This window comes from Chanos chanos, chromosome 6, assembly GCF_902362185.1.
Source record: "Chanos chanos chromosome 6, fChaCha1.1, whole genome shotgun sequence".
Taxonomy (NCBI): Eukaryota; Metazoa; Chordata; class Actinopteri; order Gonorynchiformes; family Chanidae; genus Chanos; species Chanos chanos.
In genome coordinates this window covers 32,909,791-32,931,807 of record NC_044500.1, presented here as the reverse complement: position 1 = coordinate 32,931,807, position 22,017 = coordinate 32,909,791, and the positions used below count along the sequence as shown (strand labels likewise).

At 40.5% G+C, this 22,017-nt stretch overlaps 1 protein-coding gene across 1 annotated transcript; it reads left to right on the top strand.

Moving 5' to 3' along the window:
- Positions 1–7,572: 7,572 nt before the first annotated feature.
- Positions 7,573–21,399, top strand: slc41a1 (solute carrier family 41 member 1). The gene is made up of 10 exons (XM_030776701.1): positions 7,573–8,379; positions 13,012–13,119; positions 18,097–18,168; positions 18,531–18,675; positions 18,923–19,069; positions 19,882–20,029; positions 20,178–20,257; positions 20,349–20,483; positions 20,670–20,818; positions 21,087–21,399. The coding sequence occupies exons 1-10, from the start codon at positions 7,921–7,923 to the stop codon at positions 21,270–21,272; spliced, it is 1,629 nt and encodes a 542-aa protein (XP_030632561.1). The 5' UTR covers positions 7,573–7,920; the 3' UTR covers positions 21,273–21,399.
- The last annotated feature ends 618 nt before the right edge of the window (positions 21,400–22,017 follow it).

Here is a 22,017-nt window from a genome sequence, read left to right as displayed (position 1 = left end):
TGTCTCTGTACAGATAGATAGATAGGCCTAAACTATCCATCTCCCAACACAAAAATAAAAGGATTTTTTAACTGTTATCCCACAATTGCTCATGTTATCTGGTTTAAGAAAATCATCAGCGAAATACTTATCAGGTCATTACAATTTATTACCTTATCAGTTGTTATTGCGTTATCAGCTACCACATATACAATGCATACCACGATGAGTCGAAACCTCTTCCCGCCTTCTCTTTGGCCGTCACCCTTGGCTGCCCTAGGATGTCGCACGCTAAATTTTGGCTGAGCAACCCAAACACAAACTGACTTGGTAAAGACTCACTGCAGACTGAACAAGCACGTTGTACTATTTATATTCAACTATTGTACTATTTATACACAACTAACCATCAGCACATTGCTACAGAGGAGCTGGCTGGATGTAACAAGATTGTCATACATTTTTGTGTTTCAGTTGCAGTATGCACCTGTGCCACATGTACTGTTTGTTTTCTCTTTCCTTTGACCGGATGAGTGAAAAGCAAACAATGGAAATGTAGCCAAAATCAATTTGAAGAGCAATAAATGACGCACCTATCACAGATGTTGGCCAGCATTTTAAAAGGGTACTAACCTGAGGACTTAGAGTCAAGTCTGTTTTTTTGGACTAACCAGTCTGTGTTGATACTGGCAGTCAGGTATACGTTGTACAAGATAGAGGTAAAAGATATATGCCTATATTTTTTGACTGTGTTTGTGTGTACCAAATTCACACCTAACTGAAAATTTATGCTGAGTGGTCTGCATATTGACTACGATATTCTGTAGCCTATATTTACACGTAATGTATTGTGAATTTATTATTGTGAGAATATTTATACATCCTACTCATGAGCTTGGTCTGAACTTCTATCAAAATACAGTTGGCCACAAGTTAAACATTTGCTATCTGAACCGAACTGATACACCTTTATCGGTAAGGCTCAGAGTCTTTGCTTTGCTTTGCTGGTGGGCAGCCGTGGTCTAGAGGTTTGAGAACTTGTGACTGAAGGGTTGCCAGTTCAATTCCCAGGAGCAGCATCCACTGCTGCGTGCCCTTGGGTAAGGCCCTTAACCCCAATGCCCCCCACATGCAAGGAATGCTCCCCACTGCTCCTGCGTCTGGTGTGTGTGTTCACTAACGTTGTGTTGGATGGGTTAAACGCAGAGGACAAATTCACTGCTAACTGTTCACAGTGTGTGTGTGCAATCACAGAGATTTAGATTTCTCATTATGTAGTTTATGTTGCATAAGCTTTTTTGTTATTAATGCACAACTACTCTTATTTGGGTAGCATTGGGGAAGGGGGCTCTTTTGGGGAAGGGGGCTCTTTTTAAAAATTGGAGAAGTCATTTGTGATTGTTAACTTTGTTCCTGCCCTGGTCATTTTACAAGGGTGGCTGTATCCAGTCATTATAGGGCTTTCTCAATTAATACTCATAGTCTCCTCATTTAATAGGAATGGTGTCACAGCCATCACTTTTAACTTTTTTAGAACAGTCAAAAGAGGACTCTAGGCTATAATCACACAATTAACAGCTGTACAGTTCAGGCTTCAAATAACAGCATTTAATTAGAATTAACAATGAATGTCACCATTACTACCTTAAATACATGAAATAAAAAAAGTGTAAAAACTAAACAAAAGAATTCTTACAGACAACTTTGGAAAATGCTCTTATTCACTGATAGTGAATATCAGTGTGGTTCTTTAATGTGTCAAACACAAGCAAATAATTTCAGAATTGCACATGAGATTATTACAAGCAAATAATAATCTCATGTGTACTAATGTGTCCACTGTTGCACAGTGCCCACATTTTGAGGTAATGTTCAAAATGTTATACACACATGGACAACTAATGTGTAACATGTGGACATGAGGCCATTTTCTCTAGCACTGAACATTCAGGTTTAGTTCTCCTATAAGCGGTTTTGTTTGGCTGAAGTCCAAAGTTCTCATTTACGGAGATGTCCAAAGTCTTAGGAACTGAACAGCCTGGCTCTCACCAACTTTCACCCATCAATGCTATTTGCCACAATCATCAAAAGAATACATTATGTCACTTTGAGTGCCTGGATGACCCTCCTTTGTTCTTTCAGAAGTCTTAGGTTCTTCACAAAAAAGAATAGGATATAGATATGTCAGAGAAGATACATGCCCAAAGTACAAACTCTTTGCCTAGCAAGGACAAAGACAGGTCCCACATACTGAAGAGTCACTGTGCATGGTGCACCCCTGTTTGCTTAAGGTAACACAGAAAACTGGCCCATGACTTTTGTTATAATTTCAAAAGAGGAGTGTGCTATTCTGCCTACAATTACTAAAAGTAAATACAGGAAGGGAAACTGGGCTGCAGGTTGTTCAGAAACCTTGGCTGTTCATTGTGATTCCCTAAGTACGATAGATAGACAAAGCTAGAGTTGAGTGATGAATAAAACATTTACAGTAAAACTCAGTTCCATTCCGTCAGCAAATGGAAATAAAGAGAGTTAATGGGTGAGATCCCTTATTATTCATTAACATGTATTTCATGTTTCTCCTATGAAGCAACCTCTTCAGAAAATCACAATTAAATATGAGTGATATACACATTTGACCATGCAGTGTCGTTGTTGTTGTTTTTGCTACTGTTGTTGTTGCTGGAGCTGTTGTGGTTGTTGTTTGTATACGTCCATTTGCCTTGAGATGCGTTATGTATGTGCTGCAGGCTCATGCAGAACTACATGCTGTTTCAAATAGTATAAACAACCAATTTCAGTTATTTTTCACTGATTTTCTCTTAGTAACATTAATGCGTTGTTTTACTGTGTTGAATTATTATTTTAGTAGATTAAAAATTTGTGCGTGCATCAGCTAGCGTTGTCAACAAAGCATATTCACAGTAGTAAAGCATGATTCAGGAGAACATTTGGCAGGAACATAACATGTTGTAATGGTTAAGCATGATTCTTTGGATCTCTCACTGCTTAAAGAGGGTGCTGTGGGTAGTAGACAACTATTCAGTGTGGTTCAGGGTCTGTCCAAATCCGCCCAAACATTCTTTTGGGGAACAAAAGAAGCAGAAGGACAGAACTGGCAGTGGCTTCCTGTAGGTTGCCAGGGAGAATGGTTGTCCTGAGGCCATTGGTGTGAAGAGATTTGTTTTGTCTCTGTACCCCTTACCACCTCACTTCCTGCTGGAAAAAGAGGAGGGGAAAGACTGGAAAATCATTAACTCTGAGCATCCATAATGGCCAAAGAGTCACAAACACTTTGTGTACCTTAGTTGTGTTTTGACCAAGCTTTTTTTTTTTTCATTTTGATCTGTGTTATGGATATTGGAATGAAACTGTGTCAAATAAATTTAGATTTCAAACTCGCTAAGGTCTGGTGGTAGTTTAATCATAAACATGAAGGTCAAAGCAAACACCAGCAAGGACTTGTCTATCTTGACTCAGTAATTTTTTTAACAAAAGAATCACAGTTGGTCTCTCATGTCACTAAAGCCGCCTTATCTGATGTGGAGAGGTTTATGAGGAAGCTGGAAGTTTCTTGCTTACTAATTAGCTGTCTTTAGCTAGCATTAGTGATTAATTAACTTGTAATAAACAATGATCGATTACAAATAAAATCACCAAGAATAATCTAGTTCACGACGAAAGACTGATGCTAATTGTAATTGTCTTAGAGTTTGACTTTCACCTCATTGTGCTTAGTGATTATCAAGCCAGTCTTGACCACTTAAACTAGGTATTTGTTTGCCACAGATGCTGAGGAACAAAGTACTGATTGCACTGCTGAAGTTTATTTGAAGATTAAACAAAGCAGATGTATTTCTGAAATATGCCACTCTGCTGGAGATGTCTGCAAAAACTTTTGAATTCTAGGTGAGACAGTCCACATAAACACTGACCTTTATATTCCACTGGTTTGAGCCAGTCCCTGCCTCATTTTTGAAAACAGTTTGACTTATATTGGCCTGTCTAGACTTACTGACCATGCATGACTCAGACTTCACCATAATTTCTATGCTGGAATTTCAGGTTTTCCTGTTTATTTGGTATACGGTGGCTTTCCTTATACAAAAAGTGGAAAAACAGATTTTTGTATTGTGTACAATTATGTGTTTGTCCAAACATTCTTTTTGGGTTAGACTGAGATTGTCAGTTTTGCAAACAACCACACATTAATACACTATTTGTGACTTAAATATTTATTGGACTAATCTTTGACAACAGATCAGTGAACATTAATAGAGTTTATTTATCTGAGGATGATATAGAAAAAAGGAACAAATTTAAAAAAAACAAAACAAAACTCATAGTGTACGTTTTATGTCTGTCCTCCACAGCCCTGTGTAATATCACAGCCTGTAGAGGGGGTACAAACACCAGAGAAATATACAACTAAACAAGGTAAAGTTTTATTATTTTTTTAACACCTACTGAAATAATTTACAGTTTAGGGCCTGAATGGTGGGCATTTACATCCAGTTTATGCAGAATGTGCATTGTGGATTTGAGATGATGAATTTTTAGTGAATTATTAAACTGATTTATTTTGTATGTCTGAATATTAAAGACTGTAACTTCTGTTTAACATGACTTTTTTTAGAAAAAAAATGGAAAATTACAAGCACATATGATGCAATAGATAGTGTTCAGTCTCTTGTCTGTGGATTATACAACAGTGACTTTGAAGGGACTTGCTCTCTCTTATCATTGATCACCCCCCAAACTTTGCAAGTCTCTCTGAAACAAACATATCTGATGAATTGGTGGTCAATAGGGTCACCTCAGAGAGTTCAGACCACCTTTGAATTGCAATCAGTGAATTTCAGAATGTGTTCATAACAAACAGCCAATAGTTTCGGTCTTTCTTATCTGTGAATGTATGAGCTCTTTTTAAGGGGGGTGTTGGTACCTGTGGCAAAGCTGCACTTTTCCCCCAGTGGCCTTTGGTTTCACCTTGAGCAGACCCTGTGGTTGTTCATAAGAACTGGACTTGGTTTCCAAATAGAATCTACACTCTGACAAACCTAATTCGCGTCATTTATACTTTTTCCCAAAACCCAGGTTTTGCTCATATGCATTAACAACAGTGTTAAGTCCTGCCTGCTGAAGCACTGTTTAAATCTGTGACAGGGAAACTTGCTTTTCTCTGACGCTAAAGGTATTACCAAACATGAGCTGAGGAAGCATTGTCAAAGGATCTTGTTATTAGCCATGTCCCCAGCAGCTTACCTTAATGCCCGTGGGAGTAGATATGTCGTGTCAACATCCCACTGTGACTCATTTTAATGGAGTAATCCCTTGTCAGCCTATTCATTGCAATGTAACTGTGTGGGATATCACAGAACTACCAGCACTAAAGCCTATCTCAGGAAACACAGCAGCTGTTAATGATGTTTAAACCTGTGGATGTATCAGGTGGAAAATCAGGTGGAGTCATTTTGCCTCAAGTGTCCCATACTTTCAACATCGGCAGCAGCGTTCAATTCTCTTGAGGTAACGTCGCTGGGGGGTAATAGTTGTTTATACATGCACCGAGCAGAGGCTAGACTCTGAACAATAAGCATTGTTACTGATCTGTGCACAGGTCGCCTTCAGGCACCAATGAAAATAACCGTCTGGTCATTAAATTTGATCTCTGTCCACTCAAATAAAAAATTACACTAAAAAATAGTGAATATCACCCGGCGACGTCATATTGTTAATGGAATCATGGCTTAATTTCTTCTTCACTGAATATTATGGATTTCAATTACCATCAATTCCTCAGGAAATAATCTTCATTAAAACCTCTCAACTGTTTTCTCAACTGTCTTTCCGCATCTAACTTGTTTGCTCACACCCTGTGGTGCCAACTGTTCACCCACCCTGGCAGCTATTTCAACCTAGTGAATTCGCGGCCAGTGACTTTACGTGAGAGATCAGCGAAGCTATTGGTGGTTTTGGACATATCTGTATCGTTCGCGTCAGCTCTGCCCGCCTAGTTACTTCCTGCTCGCTAAAGTAATATAGATGTACAAGTCTCGGGAAATGTCAAATGGAACAATGTAACGGACAGGAGTGACAGCCTTAACCCGGGGTTACTTATTAATCCAGGTCCAGGCTATAACCCTACATAAGGCATGAGTCTCAGCACTACAACCTCAGGCGACAGGCGAAGTAAATTAGGGGGTTAAAGACAGGTCCGCATTGAAGATTTCAACCGTGCGCTCACTCCTCCTTGTACAGCAACAATCTGTTGGGGTAAGTGACACGGCTGAAATATGTGAAAATGTGACGCTTAATATGTATGCTTTTCTTTGTTTTTGTTTTGTTAGTTTGTTTGTTTCGTGTGTGCGTGTTTTTTAATATTATTATTATTATTATAAGCGTATGTATATATGCTTTACAGTAACCCAGTGTTTCCAATGTTGTGTGTCAGTTGACAAATTGAGGCTCTGGACAGTGATCAGCCTATTAAATATTATATAGGCTAATGATATCAGCAGGCTGCTTAATAATCTATATTCTAAAACGCCACATCTTACTTTCGTACCCTTATTCTCAGTTGTACATTTTGTAAATTGTGTTTCAACAGGGAATTAGTGGACATTTTGTCCAGTGTTGTCGCCTACTGCTATCGTTGTGAATTTATATGATTTTTCCGCATTGAATGAATGTGATATATCGAAGTTAAGAGAACGCGCTAGAACCAAGCCGATTAAATTTACGTCGTCCCTTGCTAGGGTGTATTTGATCTGACTACTAAGTAGGGATTTTGTTTGAATGCGAGAGAATGAGCAAATTGTGGTTGGCGCGTATTCTCTGCGGATGTCAGCATATAGGTATGTTCAAATCGCATATTGCGGATGCTCTGTATTGCCCATGGCTGTTCCAAGAGATTGTTTGTTGAGTATTTTGATCAAATGACATTGATTCAGGTAGGGGCACTTCTTTCTATGGTTGTGTGGGTGCTATTCACAAATGTAATGATTGTGTAACCACTGAAAAATTGTAAATGGTGATTATGAAGTCGAAGATACAAATCTCTTAAAAATAATGGGGAAAAGCCCCGTTTCTGGCGGTTTCCCGGGTATACGTAATCAGTATCGTGTGGTTTAACTTGATTCGGAGGGTGTGAGAGTGTTTTGCTTTTTGACAAATAATTAAAATTACAGCCTAAGCGTACCATGGAGCAAATGTCCATTAATATCGTCTTTCAAGAGGAGAAATGTGCTTTTGCTGTGCAGGCTACCTTAAGTTGCCTTTTTGACGTTGACATTTTCTCCTTTGTACAGGTGTCAAGGGGACACGTCGTGTTAATCAGACTCGTACATCTCAGTGGCTTGTAATACTATCCTTCAGAGACCTTTAAATACATTTCAAAAACCAATTTGCCACGTGGTGTAAGGTGAGACGAACCTAACTCAACTGTCTACACTTGCTAAGAAGTAGTAGTGTAGTGCTTCCTGGAGAAGACCAACCGGACTTTGCAGACTGGACGCTGGAGAACTTCAGAGAATTAATCTTGTATTGGACAAGATATCAGACTTTATGGACTTAACTCTGTGCCTTTTACTGAGGACAGCAAGTTATTTTTTCGTTTCCGTTTCATGAAATTTGAAATGTGGCTTTTTGTCATCAAATTGCTCTAAAAACATAGCTATTGAATGGGGAACATTATTTGTATGCTGCCCAAGTTCAGGCAAGATCTTAAACAAGCCTGGAGAAGGGTGATACACCTGTCTAGTTTACTTAGCCTGTAAACCGACGCAGAATTACACATCAGTCACAAGTGCCACATACCGTTTTGATGGGATAAATCAGCTCCTGAGTTCAGGAGCACCACTGGTAAAAACAAAGTTTAGTTTTAAACTTTAAAGCCGATTTTCTTTTCTTCGTCCATTCATTATATCGTAAGGCTTACGCATGGTAGTCTGGTCGAAGGATCAAGACAAACTCTCCGATATGTCCACCGGGGCAGTAGAGATGAAGAAGGAGGGTGCTCCGCCAGCCTACCACCACTCGAACGGGTCGGTGCATCCAGTCATACTGCCTGACGGCCCCGAAGAATTACACCATGATGCCGGAGAGTACGAGCTCACAGAGGTGACTTCCTTTTCGGACCGGGCCGAACAGGAGAGCGACCGGTCCGAAATGGTGGTCATTGACTGTCGGGCCAATGCTAAAGGACAGAGAGAGGAGGACGCGCTCCTGGAAAACGCCAGCCAAAGTAACGAGAGTGACGATACCAGCACGGACCAAAACCCGGGGCAACCGGTTCCATTGAAGGAGACGTCCTTCTCTATTGGTCTTCAGGTCGTGTTCCCATTCCTGCTGGCTGGGTTTGGAACTGTGGCAGCTGGCATGGTGCTGGACATTGTTCAGGTGAGTTAGAGTGCTTTCATAACAATGCTAGTGCTTACTTAGGGAACTATGTATTAAAATGCTCTATAATTATCCCTATTTATTATTCTTTCAAAAAATATTAAATTCTTGCCTCTATCATTTTCTTCATTCTAGATTTTGGCCTACAAATGTATCTGAATTCTCAGAATGAGCTGACCATACATAACATTAAAATCTCAGTTAAAATATCAGTATAATGTGGGATTTACATAAGAATTCTGTTCATTGTAAGATTTCTATTCATTCAATTTTTAAAATTCTCTTGAATCAGGGAGATTGGTGGAAATATCCTGTGGAGAAGACAACTTTTAGAGTTGGTTTAGATCTGTCTTAATCTATTTTCATTTTTGCCAAACATTCATTTCAACTCACATATTTGCTCAGACTTAAGTCACTTAAAGTAATTAACTATAATTCTTTTCTTGAAAGACGCGCAATTCAATGGGAGGTGTTGTTTGTTTGTAATTGCGTATGATTGGTTGAGGAGATACTTCCGTCATGGGTTTTTCAAATCTGTCGTCACCACATGCTTTGCTTGGTCATGTTTCATACCTTAAGATGGGCAGGCACTGGAGTCTGTTAAGGTTTTCACGTTGCATTTACTACCATACAAAGCAGCTAACATGTGCAGTTCCATGCTGTAGAGATGAAGTCTTGGTAATTTCTGTAATGGGTTTGCTTCCAAAAGAAAAAAACAGAAACTGAAAACAGTAAAAAAAAAAAAAAAAAGGGGGGGGGGGGGCTTTTTATACACAGACTAACAGCTATGCATTTGATAAAATGTTTTCACTCAACCACTACACAAGACATGGGATACAAAAATATTGAGACATGATTTTGCATAAATAGTAATGAGAATGTTAAAAATTATTTTCTTATTCCCAGTTATATTTTTCTTACATTCTCTGGAAGCATTCAGGCCGGTCCAAGACAGCTATAGTAGCCTCATAAAAAACAGCAGTCATTCTAATGTTTAGCTTCTAAATACATATTTATTCAAAATCTCAGTCACATCTAGATCACAAGAAGACTTAGATTTCAACAAAAGAAATGGCTCTTTAGAGTTGTGAAAAGTAGTCCTATGCTGAAAGGGCTGCACAGAGAAGTATTTAAACAGCTGTAATTACTCGCCCGACATTTTTCCTGTTGTCTTGAAGCAAACTGTACTGTATTTGTGTGTTTGTGCAGACTGGCTATTTAAAAATAACGGGTGCTACCAGGGTGACAGGTCATATATTTTTTTAAGGTCACTCTTCCATAAACATAAAATTGAAGGTGTCTGGTTGCTGGGAAACATCAGCATTTTGCTGCTTGGCAAGGTTTCTGGCTCAATAACGCCAAGTAGTTTTGATCAGAGTCCCAAGGCCATTTAGCTGGAGGCATGAGCAACAAATTAGACTTTTGCTGTTTCGATTAAACATACATGCATAGCTCTTTGATCAGTTGTGTTGACATTGTTCATGATCTGCAGACATTATGCATCCCATATATACAAGCCCATGTCTGTTAGCTCATAAAGAAGTTAGTTTATTATTTTAATTGATCTTTGTCAAATATGCCAAATATGTTGTTGCTTATTGATGCAATGAGAAAGGTGTTACGCAGGTCACATAATGTCACTGCACATAGCTTACCATTCAATCAGAGATAGTTCTGTCTCTTCTGTCACATTTTAATTCCCTGTCCCTGGCACTGCTAATTCAGCTAATCTCCAGTGTCTGTTCAAGTGCTCATAGCCAATGAACACTGCCTTCTCCCTGCCTCTCTCCAGGCACTTGTACTGGTTTGAACAGGTGCAGATTAGGCAGGAAATATTTCTGTGGCTGTCGGACGGAGGCCGGGAGCTCTTGCAAAATGCAGTTCCTATGAACATGGTAGCGAAGGGGTTTTTATTACCATCCTCATAGTAAACTTCTTTTAATTCCATTCTCATGACGGTCTTCTAAGATATGAGATATGGTTTCATTTCCAAAGATATGGTTTCATTTCAGAAGTTCAAAAGTAGACATATGCGGTACAGTCTTTCAGAGCACCCTTTTAGGATAAATGTCAACACAGAAACAGAGATTACTCTTACAATGTTGTGGTCACAAAATACTAATGAACAGTAGTCACAATGTTCTGTTGAAGTGCACAGATAAATATCTCCTGTTGTAAAAATTATCAAAGTTCAGGAGATTAGTGTAGTTTTTACTGTGCATGGAGGCACGGGACTAGAGATTGAGATAGATGTGGACAAAGCAAATATTACGTTTTGCCAGAATCTCTCAAATGTTCTGTTGATCTCCCAAACTTTACAAGGATAAAACAAATCACAGTGAATTAGCTAAAACAACCATCACATCCCTGAAAGTCCACCAAAGCTAGCAAGCTTGTTTATCCATTAGACAAGCAGTAACATTGCCACGTCTGGTGACGTGGGAGCTGTTGAACAGAAAGAAGGCAGAGAGGCCAAACCTGTTTGTGTCAGAGCCCAAAAGAAGGCAACCTATTTTTACCAGTATGAAAACAGTATTGAGGAAAAAAGCCTCACACTAGCCAGTCTCTCTCCTCCCACAGGAAGCCATTTTGGGTCTACCACATCCAGGCTCTCACCCTGCTCTTAAATGAATCACTCCAGACAGACAAGTGTGGGATATCCTCTCTCCTCTTTCCTAGTTTCACCATTCAAGTTTCTTCTCTGTGTTACAGCCCAAACTCCTCTCAGTTACATTCCCAAAAGTCCACCAAAGCTAGCAAAATTGTTTATAAAGTGGACAGCCAGTAATGGTGCCATGTCTGGTGACATGGGGAGCCGGTGGACAGAAAGACGGCGAGGCCAGAACTGTTTGTGTCGGCGATTGAAATAGGGCAGACTATTTTTGCTGAAGGAAAACAGTGTCGGCATAAAGGTCTCACACCAGCCGGTCTCTCTCCTCCCACAGGAAGCCATTTTGGGTCTACCACATCCAAGCTCTTGCCCTACTCTTAAACAAATCACTGCAGACAGACAAGCGTGGGCTATCCTCTCTCCTCTCTCCTTGTTGCTACATTCAAGTTGCTTCTGTGTCTCATAGACTTTTTTTTCGGTACACTGTCTCATATATTACTGTTTTCCCCTCATAAAAACCTCTAATATAAAGACCTCACCCAGACCTCGAAGCTAGTTTCCCTTTTTTTTCCACAAAACAAGTTTATGTCTCTTGAGCCCTAAAAGCAGGATTTCATGAAGTAATACGCAAGTGTTTTCAAGTGTTAAAGTAGCTCATTTATATACATTAAGCTGGAGGTGTCCTCATAGTGATCATTGCTGCACTGTGACTGACATTAGTAGCTCCTGTAGGATTGGTTGGGTGTCATCAGATTCCTGTCTGGCCATATATGCTGTGCTTGAGATCCTGGAGGTGAACTGCACTGGTCAACCCCAGCAGCATTACACAACTGTGCAATCCGAGCTCTCGGCCTGCATGCCTGCATTTCTGTCCACTGGGTTCACAGGATCCAGTGCATGGAGCTGTTGGCTAGGGGGGCCTCTGTTCCTTGGAGACAACATCATATATCTCCACGGGGGGGTATGGAGATGAGGGTAGGGGGGCACGATATAAGGAAACCGAAGACAAAATGGCAGAGGGCCAATTTCCAGTTCATCTGGAACATTTTTTTTGAACTGGCATAGCACAGCCAAAGACTGAGGGAAACTGTCAGTTAAAATAAACACATCAGAAACCGTTTTGTATAAAATCCATCTTACCTCCCTTTTTGAGAAGCAGATGTTTTCATTTTGTTGTTTTTTTTGTTTACTTCAAAGTGTCTCCCCAGAACCATTAACTTGGTTACTGGGCTTTTCCCCCTGCTTGCTGAGCTATGACAGGACTCCTGCATTGATTTAGCTGGCCAGTGTCTGCAATGAAATTGCTCTGCACCAAGGGGATTGGCTCTAAAGATAAGCACTTTCTCTATGTATTGATCTGCCTGCACTCTTATTGCATTGCATCTGCGGCACCTGAGCCTAATGGGGAAAAGAACGGCAACTTGACAGCTTGCAGTGTCATTAACTCTAAAAGAAGAGCTTTCTCAAGAGTCAGAAAGGTTTGGAATAAACCCAGTGATCAGATGAGTGATGACTTTGCTTTTTAGTTTATCATATTAAGACTACATTCATTAATGCCACTGTTCATTTAATATATATTCTTACGTAAAATTGGAGATTTTGCATGGAGGAAAGTGAAACCTGCTGAAAATGCATCATTATGCAATGCCTGTAACATTATTAGCACTTTCTACAGATTTTTGTCCAAACTGTTCCTTGGGCATGCCTTTTGGTTTACTTTGCCAAAGCTAATTCTTCCGCCAGAAAGTAATGACCTCACGTACCCCTTAGTCAGGAGAGCACAGCAGCCAATGCCCTTCATCTAAAGAAACAAAATAACCAGCAGTGAGGACAGATTAAGTTACAGTTCTAAATCAATTTCAGGAGTAGGAAAATGAAAAATGTTGAGGCTCCACTGTCCTCTAGTGCCCAGCATTAGAGAGAACCTTGTTCGTAAAACCTCATTTAAAAACATAGCCAGTGTATTTGTTATGTATTGTATTTCGGTTGTCCTTTATGAATTGTCTTGTCTTTCTCCACAGCACTGGGAGGTGTTCACACAGGTGACTGAGGTCTTCATATTAGTGCCTGCCCTCTTAGGACTGAAGGGGAACCTCGAAATGACACTTGCGTCCAGACTGTCTACTGCAGTGAGTTGTGTTATACCTCAAAGTCATAAAAATACTTCATTGTGATTTTTATAAAAAAAAACTGGGGGGGGGGGGGGGTGCTTATTTTGTCTTATTTCATCATTAGACATTGTGAGTTTTTACAGATCATGACTGAAAGAACATTTGATGCAGCCAAAGGTTAAATGGTAAAAGTCAATACCCTAAACAATTTTATCCCCATAATCTCCTTTGACGACATTTAAGCTATTTGCTCTCTCTGTTTGTCTCCTGATGCTCAGCACATAGCAAAACACTCGTTGAGACTATGAGAGGCGAACTTGGGCTAGCCACATATAAAAAGCCACACATGGGAAAGGCCATATGCATACAGGAACGCTTGATCTTGACTGTTCTTTGAATGTTTTAATCTTAGATTTAGAAACAGAGTCACTATGTTTAGTTCACAGCTATATCAGGTATCAGACATAACTGTCGGCGAGATGTGGAACATTTGTGTAGAGTAGCTGCTGGGGTTGGGCCGATGAATGATGCCATCGTCCATCGCCGATAGCTGACAGTCATCACGATGTTGAGCCCAGCATCATGAGCATTTACCTGGTTTGCACCTGCCTCAGTAAATCAGGGGGCGAGTCTTTATTTGTATCACAAAGCTAAATTATTAATATTGTGATGACTGGAGGAAACTCTTGCTGATTTATTGTCACATCCTGGCTGTTATAATCCTAATTTTCTGCATTGCATTTGAAGCGGCATTCGCTTAGGCTAATTACTTGGCCGGACTTCAGTGACTTCAAATAATTAATTACTTTTTCGTCCGATTAGGTAATAATAGCCTTAAAGGCCAAATAAAATGTTACTATGAATCAAACTAAAAGAATGAAGTGGTTCCTGATCACCAAAGGACGACCACCCCCTGCCCCGATGTCATGGTTTTACTGCAGACATCGTCAGATGCCAAATCGGTAGACATAGCCCAACTCGTAGTAGCTGGTCCCCTACTCATACTGATGGGTATTATCACAGCTGGAGAGCTTTTAAATAGTGGTGCAAAGCTCCATTGATCAGAAAGTGTCTTCTGAAGCAAAAAAGACAGAGATTTTGATTTTGGAATCACTAGACATTGTTTTTGCCCTCGGATGGTGAGTCTAGTCAACATCAGCCAAATCAGCTAACGTGTTTTACTTAAACATCAGCCTCTGGTTTGCATATTGAGGTTTTTTGTTATTGGTGTTGTGTCTGTTGCAAGTCTAAACAACCTCTTCCTACCTGTGCAGATTTGCATTTTTGGTCTAAAGATTGTTCTCAGCATTAACTCAACCAAGTGACCTTACCCCCATTTTAAGTGTTTCATTTTTAGGGACGGAAATAATCTGGGAAAACTTGGTATGTTTTGTAAACATTAGAATACCAGGAAGTAATAAACATATGCCTAAAGCAGTGTACCACACTTATGTTTATGTCACGTGTTTACAGTTATACATGAATTGGGTATCACAGTTTCAAATGATGATCTTTAATAATGAAATTAGAACGTTTATATTATATTGTTTCCTCTAAGGTTAATACAGCCTTGTTCAAAAGGTCAAGTGAAACTAAAAAGCTTGAAACAAATTCTTCATTTCATTTGTTCAGAGGAAGAGTGTTTGTCACAATTGTTGTAGGACCAAATGTAATGTTTAATTAAAAGGTGTATTTGAGTTTCATTTGTCTTTCCTGAAGAGATATATGCGCAGAGTCTATTCTGTTATGGCTTAGGCTTCTCCTTCAGCTGTTTACCATTTACCCTTTGCAAAACGTCTAAGATATACCTTGGAACAGCAGCTTTCTGTTACATTGTTTGGAGGTCACTGAGTCGTTATTTAAACCTGTTCCACCAGGAAACTGGTTCCCAAGCATCGACTGTGCCAGCAGAAAATAGTTTTAATTCTTTTGTTCAAACCACGGACACAGAGATACTTTAGAAGATTCAGCTGTGAATGTTGAATCATTTGGTTTTGGTGAAAATTGGAATGAGGATGAGCGGGGTTTTTTTAACCTGATAATTGTGAATTTGAAGACCTGATTTTCTTGCCTGTTATGTCTCCAGTATGAATCATTGTCTTTTTACGTTACCCTTTTAACTGCAATTGGAGGACCAAGTTATAATTAGCCCTGAAAGGTCAGTTAAAGGCAATTTACAACACTCGAATATTAAAATGAAAAAGTCATGCTAATCTTTCCAAGCATGTGATTTTACCCCATGCTCTAGTTCTGACTGGAATCCATTGTCCTTAAAAGCTTAACTAGAATAACCCATAGCATCTGAGGACCATATACACATTCCTTTGGGTCGTGGTCGCTCTGTCTGTCACCACACTATTTCTTAAGTGGTTGGTATATATGCTGCAGCTAATTGGAGTGTTAGTCTCAGCTAAGGGCAGGTCCCCAGATATAAATCCTTTCCCACACAATAGGACCTTTTAGACTACACCAGTCCACAATAGATCACTGCACCTATATGAGAAACTCTACTGAGGCCCAATGCTGAAAGTTACTTTCCTTTCATGCTTTCCCATGGGTCTAGTTACAGACAGGTGAACAGAAAGTGTTGATCCTGCCGTTTTAACTGCCAGGAGTAGGGGTTTTTTTTCCCCCTCCACACTGTAAATCTACTCTACACAGTCTGAGGACAATCTTGGCCTGGACAGTGAAACCATTTTTTTTCTTCTTTTTTTTTTTCAGAACGACTTGCTGCTAATTATCAGCAGATTAAGTTGACTGTAATGCTCTTAATGGGAAAAAAAAAAATCTAATCCGTTGCCTAGAATGAATTAAATTCACATGACTACATTTTCTTTCTCTATTTCATGCTGGGGAAAATGAAATCCTTGTTTCAACTGTACTGTGCATGTTTCTCTACATGTTCCATTTCAGGAAATAAGAGGCTTTAAAAAAAATTTGTTTATCGGCAGCAGTAGCACAGACTAATTGAGATGTGTGTCTTTTTGTTCCTGTTGACTCTACATTCCATGGGAACCAGAACATATCAGAAAAATTCCATTTTTGTCTTTGGCATAGTTGTGGAAAGTTGTATCCTGTCCTGTTAGATGTGACACCATGAGTAAATGTTGTTTTCTAAGATGTGGAATTTAGGCCACTGACAACTTTAAATTAGTTGCATGTCAGTCAGTATCATATTTCACTGAAAAGTGAGGTACTAATGTACAGTTCATATAGGCTCTGGTCATTATAGCCTAGATAGCTAATGTCTCCATTCATTCTCTCCTCACTCAATTTTGATGCTTCAGCTAAAAGACTCCTGTGTCTGTATTAGGGGCTTCTTTATCTTGTTAGTCGTTCAAAGCTTCAGAGAGACATTTTTTAGCCAAACAAGACTAAAGGCTACGTGGCTGTCACAGCTGCCCTACCAGGGGCTCCACCCCCCCATCCTCCATAGAAAAGTGGAGTTATCAGCACTGGACTGGTTGCGGTGCGACTGCTCTTGTCCCTCATTTACGCAGTGTGACATGCCCTGAGTTTTATCGGCTTCACCTTCACGTCCTCTTATCTGGAGCCACAGCAGCTTGTTGGCTACGGATCAGCAGCTTACTGTTTTTCCCCTCATGCTGCGCAAGCTCTCAGCGGGCTGGGACGCACTGGGGAACAGTCGCCATGACCGCCAAGGCCAGGTCACCTTAGTGAGTAGCAGTGCTGTTGGCAGGGGCTCAAAACCGCCCCCCCCCCCCACTTCCACCCACCCACATCCCCCCTCCTCCTCTCTGCTGCTGGATCCAAATGCAGAGGCGCATTTACAGAAACACACTCTCTCACATACACGCACTTCCCCCCCTTAAAATGGCCTCTCCCAACCCCCTTTTTCCTTTATCCTGCTGCCAAGGATATTTGTAATGTAGTGGGGTTACAAATATTCAGTCATTGTCACACTTACAATAATGCTAAGTTGGAAAAGGAAGCAGTGTAAGTAAAATTGTTTTGCTTTGAAGGATAGAATTTTTCATATGAAAAGACAAGCAGTACCCCAAGATTTCTGCTGAATAATTGTTCCATGCAAAAAAAGAATAAGAAAAGTGTTATTACCAAGTTTGGAAAACACAGAGTACTTTACAGGAAGCTGAGAAGTACTACTACTCCTTTGAAACTTAATGAAAGAGTGCACAGTTAGCCAGGCTGAATATATAAGAGGAGCTGCTAGGCTGTCTGGCTCTGTTTCAGCTCCTCTGAAATATATTCTTCTCGCGTACTCTGGCCATTGTCCTCCCTGTCTCATTTAAGCAAAGTCTTGGTTCCACTACACTTCCCTGTGAAGGCACTGGTCCTTGTAGAAAACCATAAATTCATGTGTCACAGGGCCTCAGAAAACAGTACAGGCATGCAGTATTTTAATATCAAGTGTTTTACAATGTCTTTTAGTCATTTATTTCCTCATTATTGAACTACTGCTGTGAAAATCTCATTATCTGATGATTTTTGAAAGCCAGTAGTCCACTGATGGCAGAAAATTCCATAGATGTCATCAGATGTGCTCTTTTAGTGTCTTTGTAATGTGCAGGTAGATGGGGCTGAACTCAATAAGCCCAGTTAGGGCAATGCTGTGTTCTCTCACACAGTGCCTTCTCTGTGGGGATCAACCACTTGACATGAGTGTCTGTAGAGAGAGAGAGAGAGAGAGAGAGAGAGAGATGAGATAAGTGAGGGTAACCAGTGGGGAGGAAGATGAGATGAGTGTCCCCAGCAGATCAAAACCCCTTTTGTTCCAAGAACTGACCACTGTTTGTTCCAATGATACCAAGGGTCAAAGGCGCCAGAAACACTAGATATTCAGATTTCCAGAAACTTCATAGATCTTTGGCTCAAGAAATGTAACGTATCTGCTCATTAAATTGTTGATGGTGTCTGGTGTCTAACATCCTCATGTTCACTTTAGGGGAAGCATTGCTGTGGTTGTTCTATAATGGGAGCAGTCATAAATGGACTTCCTGTGTTCTTTCACTGCAGGCTAATATTGGACAGATGGACACAGCCAAGGAAATGTGGAAAATGATCATGGGAAACCTAGCTCTAATTCAGGTAAAGGACACTCCAAAAATACCAGTAGAGAGCATGGAGTCCATGGATCATTTTGTTTCTTTCATGTTCAGTGTCCTTTGCTTGTTTAGTTCGTGTGAAACAATCTTGGATTTTTTTGCTTTACTGGGGGCAGAATAAACTTTGAGATTATGTAATATTTGAACAAGCTCCTTTTACTGGAGTTTTTAGAACACTCAATATACTTAAACTCTGTACAAACATGATGAAACTTCTTAAGTTCAAGTTGACAGGAAAAGGACACCAGACTTTGTACTGTCAAAGCTAGGGAGGGTTCAGAGTGTTTTTGGACATCTGTGAGAGGTGTTAGGGTTCATGGTGATGTTACTGTTTTTATCTACTAGGTGCAGGCCACAGTGGTTGGATTCCTGGCCTCCATTGCTGCGGTGATTTTTGGCTGGATCCCAGAAGGCCAGTTTAAGATGGGCCATGCTGTGCTTCTCTGTGCGAGTAGTGTGGCAACAGCCTTCATTGCCTCACTGCTGTTAGGTGAGAAGTTTGAATGCTTTGAAAGATTGAAAGTAATGTGATGATGTCAAGTGCATCCCCGGTCTCACACAAAGCAACATTGTGCTAGTATGCTTTAACATCTGATTGTTTACCCATGTGTGTTGTTCAGAGATTAGGTATTAAGTTTGAGAGTTCAATGCTTTTTATGAATATGGTGATGTAGTCTCTGTTTCTGAGTCTTTGAATAAACCCCGTCATTCCTGCTCCTTCTCTCCCGATCATTCAGGGCTTATCATGATCGGCGTGATCATTGCCTCTCGGAAGGTTGGCATCAACCCAGACAACGTGGCAACCCCTATCGCTGCCAGTCTAGGGGATCTTATCACCCTTGCCCTGTTGGCAGGCATCAGCACAGGACTGTACAAAGAACTGGGTAAGAGTCTCTGATTTACTGCCTCTGCTGTCTCAGAAATGCAAGCAGTTTGCTATTTGTGCTCCAGTGCTTGCTGACAGAACAGTCTGTCTCAGCAAGCTATGACAGCTGACACTGATTGGGGTAAAGAAAAAGGTTGTGAGTCAGATACCAGGAACACTGGTTAGGGCACTTACGTCAAGTCAGAAATGTTCAACCCTCGGTCACACCACCACTCTGATCTTAATCAGATGTTGCTCTTATTGTCTACAAAGAGGGGTTAACTAGCAGGTTTAACTCACAGAAACACAACCAAGTTTTAGGCTAATCTGTAGCATATATCATGAAAAGATCCAGCCACTGAGAATCACAACATGCGGGGAGGCTTGTTTTGACCCTGGAAGTGCATAGGGATGTGTCTATTATTAGCTCAGTGATACTGTCTGTCCACACCTTGGTTGGTGTTGGTTGTGCGGTGTAGACTTGCATTTCTGGTCCGCTGCTGTTTGGGCAGACATATGGAAACAATTACGGCAAACAATAATAGCATGTTTTTGTTTCTCACAACTGATGAAGTTTGACTCATAGGCTCCAAATGCCTGGATATAAACACTTAGGTGGTTGATTTGTTTACAGGATGTCAACCAAGTTCACATGTCACTTGTCACCTTGTGGAATGCCTGTCCTCATTTTCCCAAAACTTGTGGGCGTAATTACACATGAAGAATGATCTCTAGCATACCACTGCCTTTTTCCCAGTGCGTTTTGTAACACTTCAATTTTTATCATTGAGGGAGCTAAATTTTAAGGCGTTGCTTTGTTGGTTTTGGCAGATCATAACAATTATGCCAATCCACTGGTGTGTGCCTTCTTTGTCGCCTTGACGCCAATCTGGGTGCTGATAGCTCGGCAAATCCCCTCAACACGTGAGGTTCTTTACTCTGGATGGGAACCTGTCATTATCGCCATGGCCATCAGCAGGTAGGAAGGGCTTATGAAGCTGCTCACTTTCCATCTGTAATCCTATACTGAGGAGCTTGTTTCTCCTCCTACTTCCGACTAAATTGTCAGTATGACAATATGTCATTTGTTTTCAATATGTTGTGTTATTTTGTTCCTTTTGTTACAGTGTTGGGGGGCTTATCCTAGACAAAACAGTGTCCAACCCCAACTTTGCTGGGATGGCAGTGTTCACTCCTGTTATCAATGGTAAGAGTCCTGGTCACATGTCCTCCGTCACTTGGTGTTTTCCAATATATACATCCTCTGACACGTGTTGTGTCCCTTTGTCCTGCCTCAGGCGTGGGCGGTAACTTGGTGGCAGTACAGGCTAGTCGTATTTCCACGTACCTGCACATGAATGGTCTGTCAATAGGAGAGCCCAATCCAACTCCGCACAAATGCCCCACACCCTGTACCACATTCTTTGGATCAGGTGAGTTGTCAGCCTCTTCCCTGTGACAGACAATCTAGCAATTTAGATGTCAGCAATGTACGTAACTGCACTACCCATTGTATCATTAAAACAACTAAAAACAACTAAAACAAGTTGTTCCACCCAATGAAAGGAACAATATGTGGTCAGAGCATTCAATCTCTCTCTCTTTCTCTCCTACAACAGGTGTGAACTCTCGTTCAGCCCGTGTGCTCTTCCTCCTGGTTGCGCCTGGTCACCTGGTCTTCCTCTACACTATTAACTCTATGCGGGGTGGACACACCACTCTCACCACCATCTTCATAGCTTTTTATATGGCTGCTGCACTACTGCAGGTAATAGTCCTCTCACCTTATAACAAATCAAATATTATCACAACATAAATTTGGCTCTGAAAGGGCTTAAAAAAATCAAGTTGTATGATATTCAGTTGTGTCTTCTAATGCAGTCAAACGAAGAGAGGTCTTTTTTATGTCACTTCTTTGTAAAAATATGTGCTCTGAGTGCTCTGTGCTCTGGCGCTGAAGGGGAAAGTTTTTCTTTAAATATTCTCTTCATGGATCACTAGATACAAACTCTCAAATTAGCATTCTTTCATTATAGGTTATGATCCTGCTGTACTTGGCTGACTGGATGGTGCAGTGGATGTGGAGAAGAGGAATGGACCCAGACAACTTCTCCATTCCATACCTGACAGCACTGGGGGACCTGCTGGGGACCGGCTTCCTGGCTCTGTGCTTCCATATCCTGTGGCTGATTGGGGATGGTGACACAGACGTGGGCGACTGAGCACTGCCGGCAACAGTCCTGTTTCCTCTGACGTTATCCCTCCTGTCTCCAACAACACAAGCCTTTACTCAGAACACAGAGAAAAAGAAAACTCTACCCTCATTGTTATGGTTATAAATCTATTATTATACCAGTTATTAATATAACATTGTCGCTTATAACATTAGAGCTTTAGTATCGATATATAATTATTATTATATTTTTATTTAGCTAATTGTGGGAGAACAGGAGTCCTCATTATTTTTCAATGGGGATGTTTCCCTTTTTGGTTGGTCATGTTGGCCACAGTGTAAAAAAAAAAAGAAAAAAAGAAGCAAAGAAAAGATCAGTTTAAACTTGAAATTTTTGTCAAACAGCAAAAAAACACACGTTTGAAATGCTCAATCACCAAGTGCTATATGTACAGAGATATGAGTCAAAATGATAAAAAAAAAAAAAACATTTGATATGTTTTAGGGAGTGCGTACATAGTTCAGGTGGACCTTAACTCTCTAAAGCCTCCTGACTTTAAACTAATTTAAAATTAAAAGGTTTCTGGACCACAATAAAGTGACCTGGATATGCCTAGATGACCTCTCTTGTGTCAGAGGTTCAGTGTATCTTATTCAACTCAACTGAACAAGGATTGGAAAGTTTTCAGATCCCTTAGCAGATTAAAGCTATATTTTGTAGCACAACTTTGCTTTGGGGGGACTGATAGGGGATCCATGCAAGTCAGTGTCACAGAGGTCTTACAGAGATGCTG

Coding starts and splice junctions, on each gene's coding strand:
- slc41a1 (XM_030776701.1), top strand. CDS start 7,921: ATGGTAGTCTGGTCGAAGGATCAAGACAAACTCTCCGATATGTCCACC. Junction 18,676..18,922: donor CATTGCCTCACTGCTGTTAG/GTGAGAAGTTTG, acceptor CCGATCATTCAG/GGCTTATCATGATCGGCGTG. Junction 20,819..21,086: donor TGGCTGCTGCACTACTGCAG/GTAATAGTCCTC, acceptor CTTTCATTATAG/GTTATGATCCTGCTGTACTT.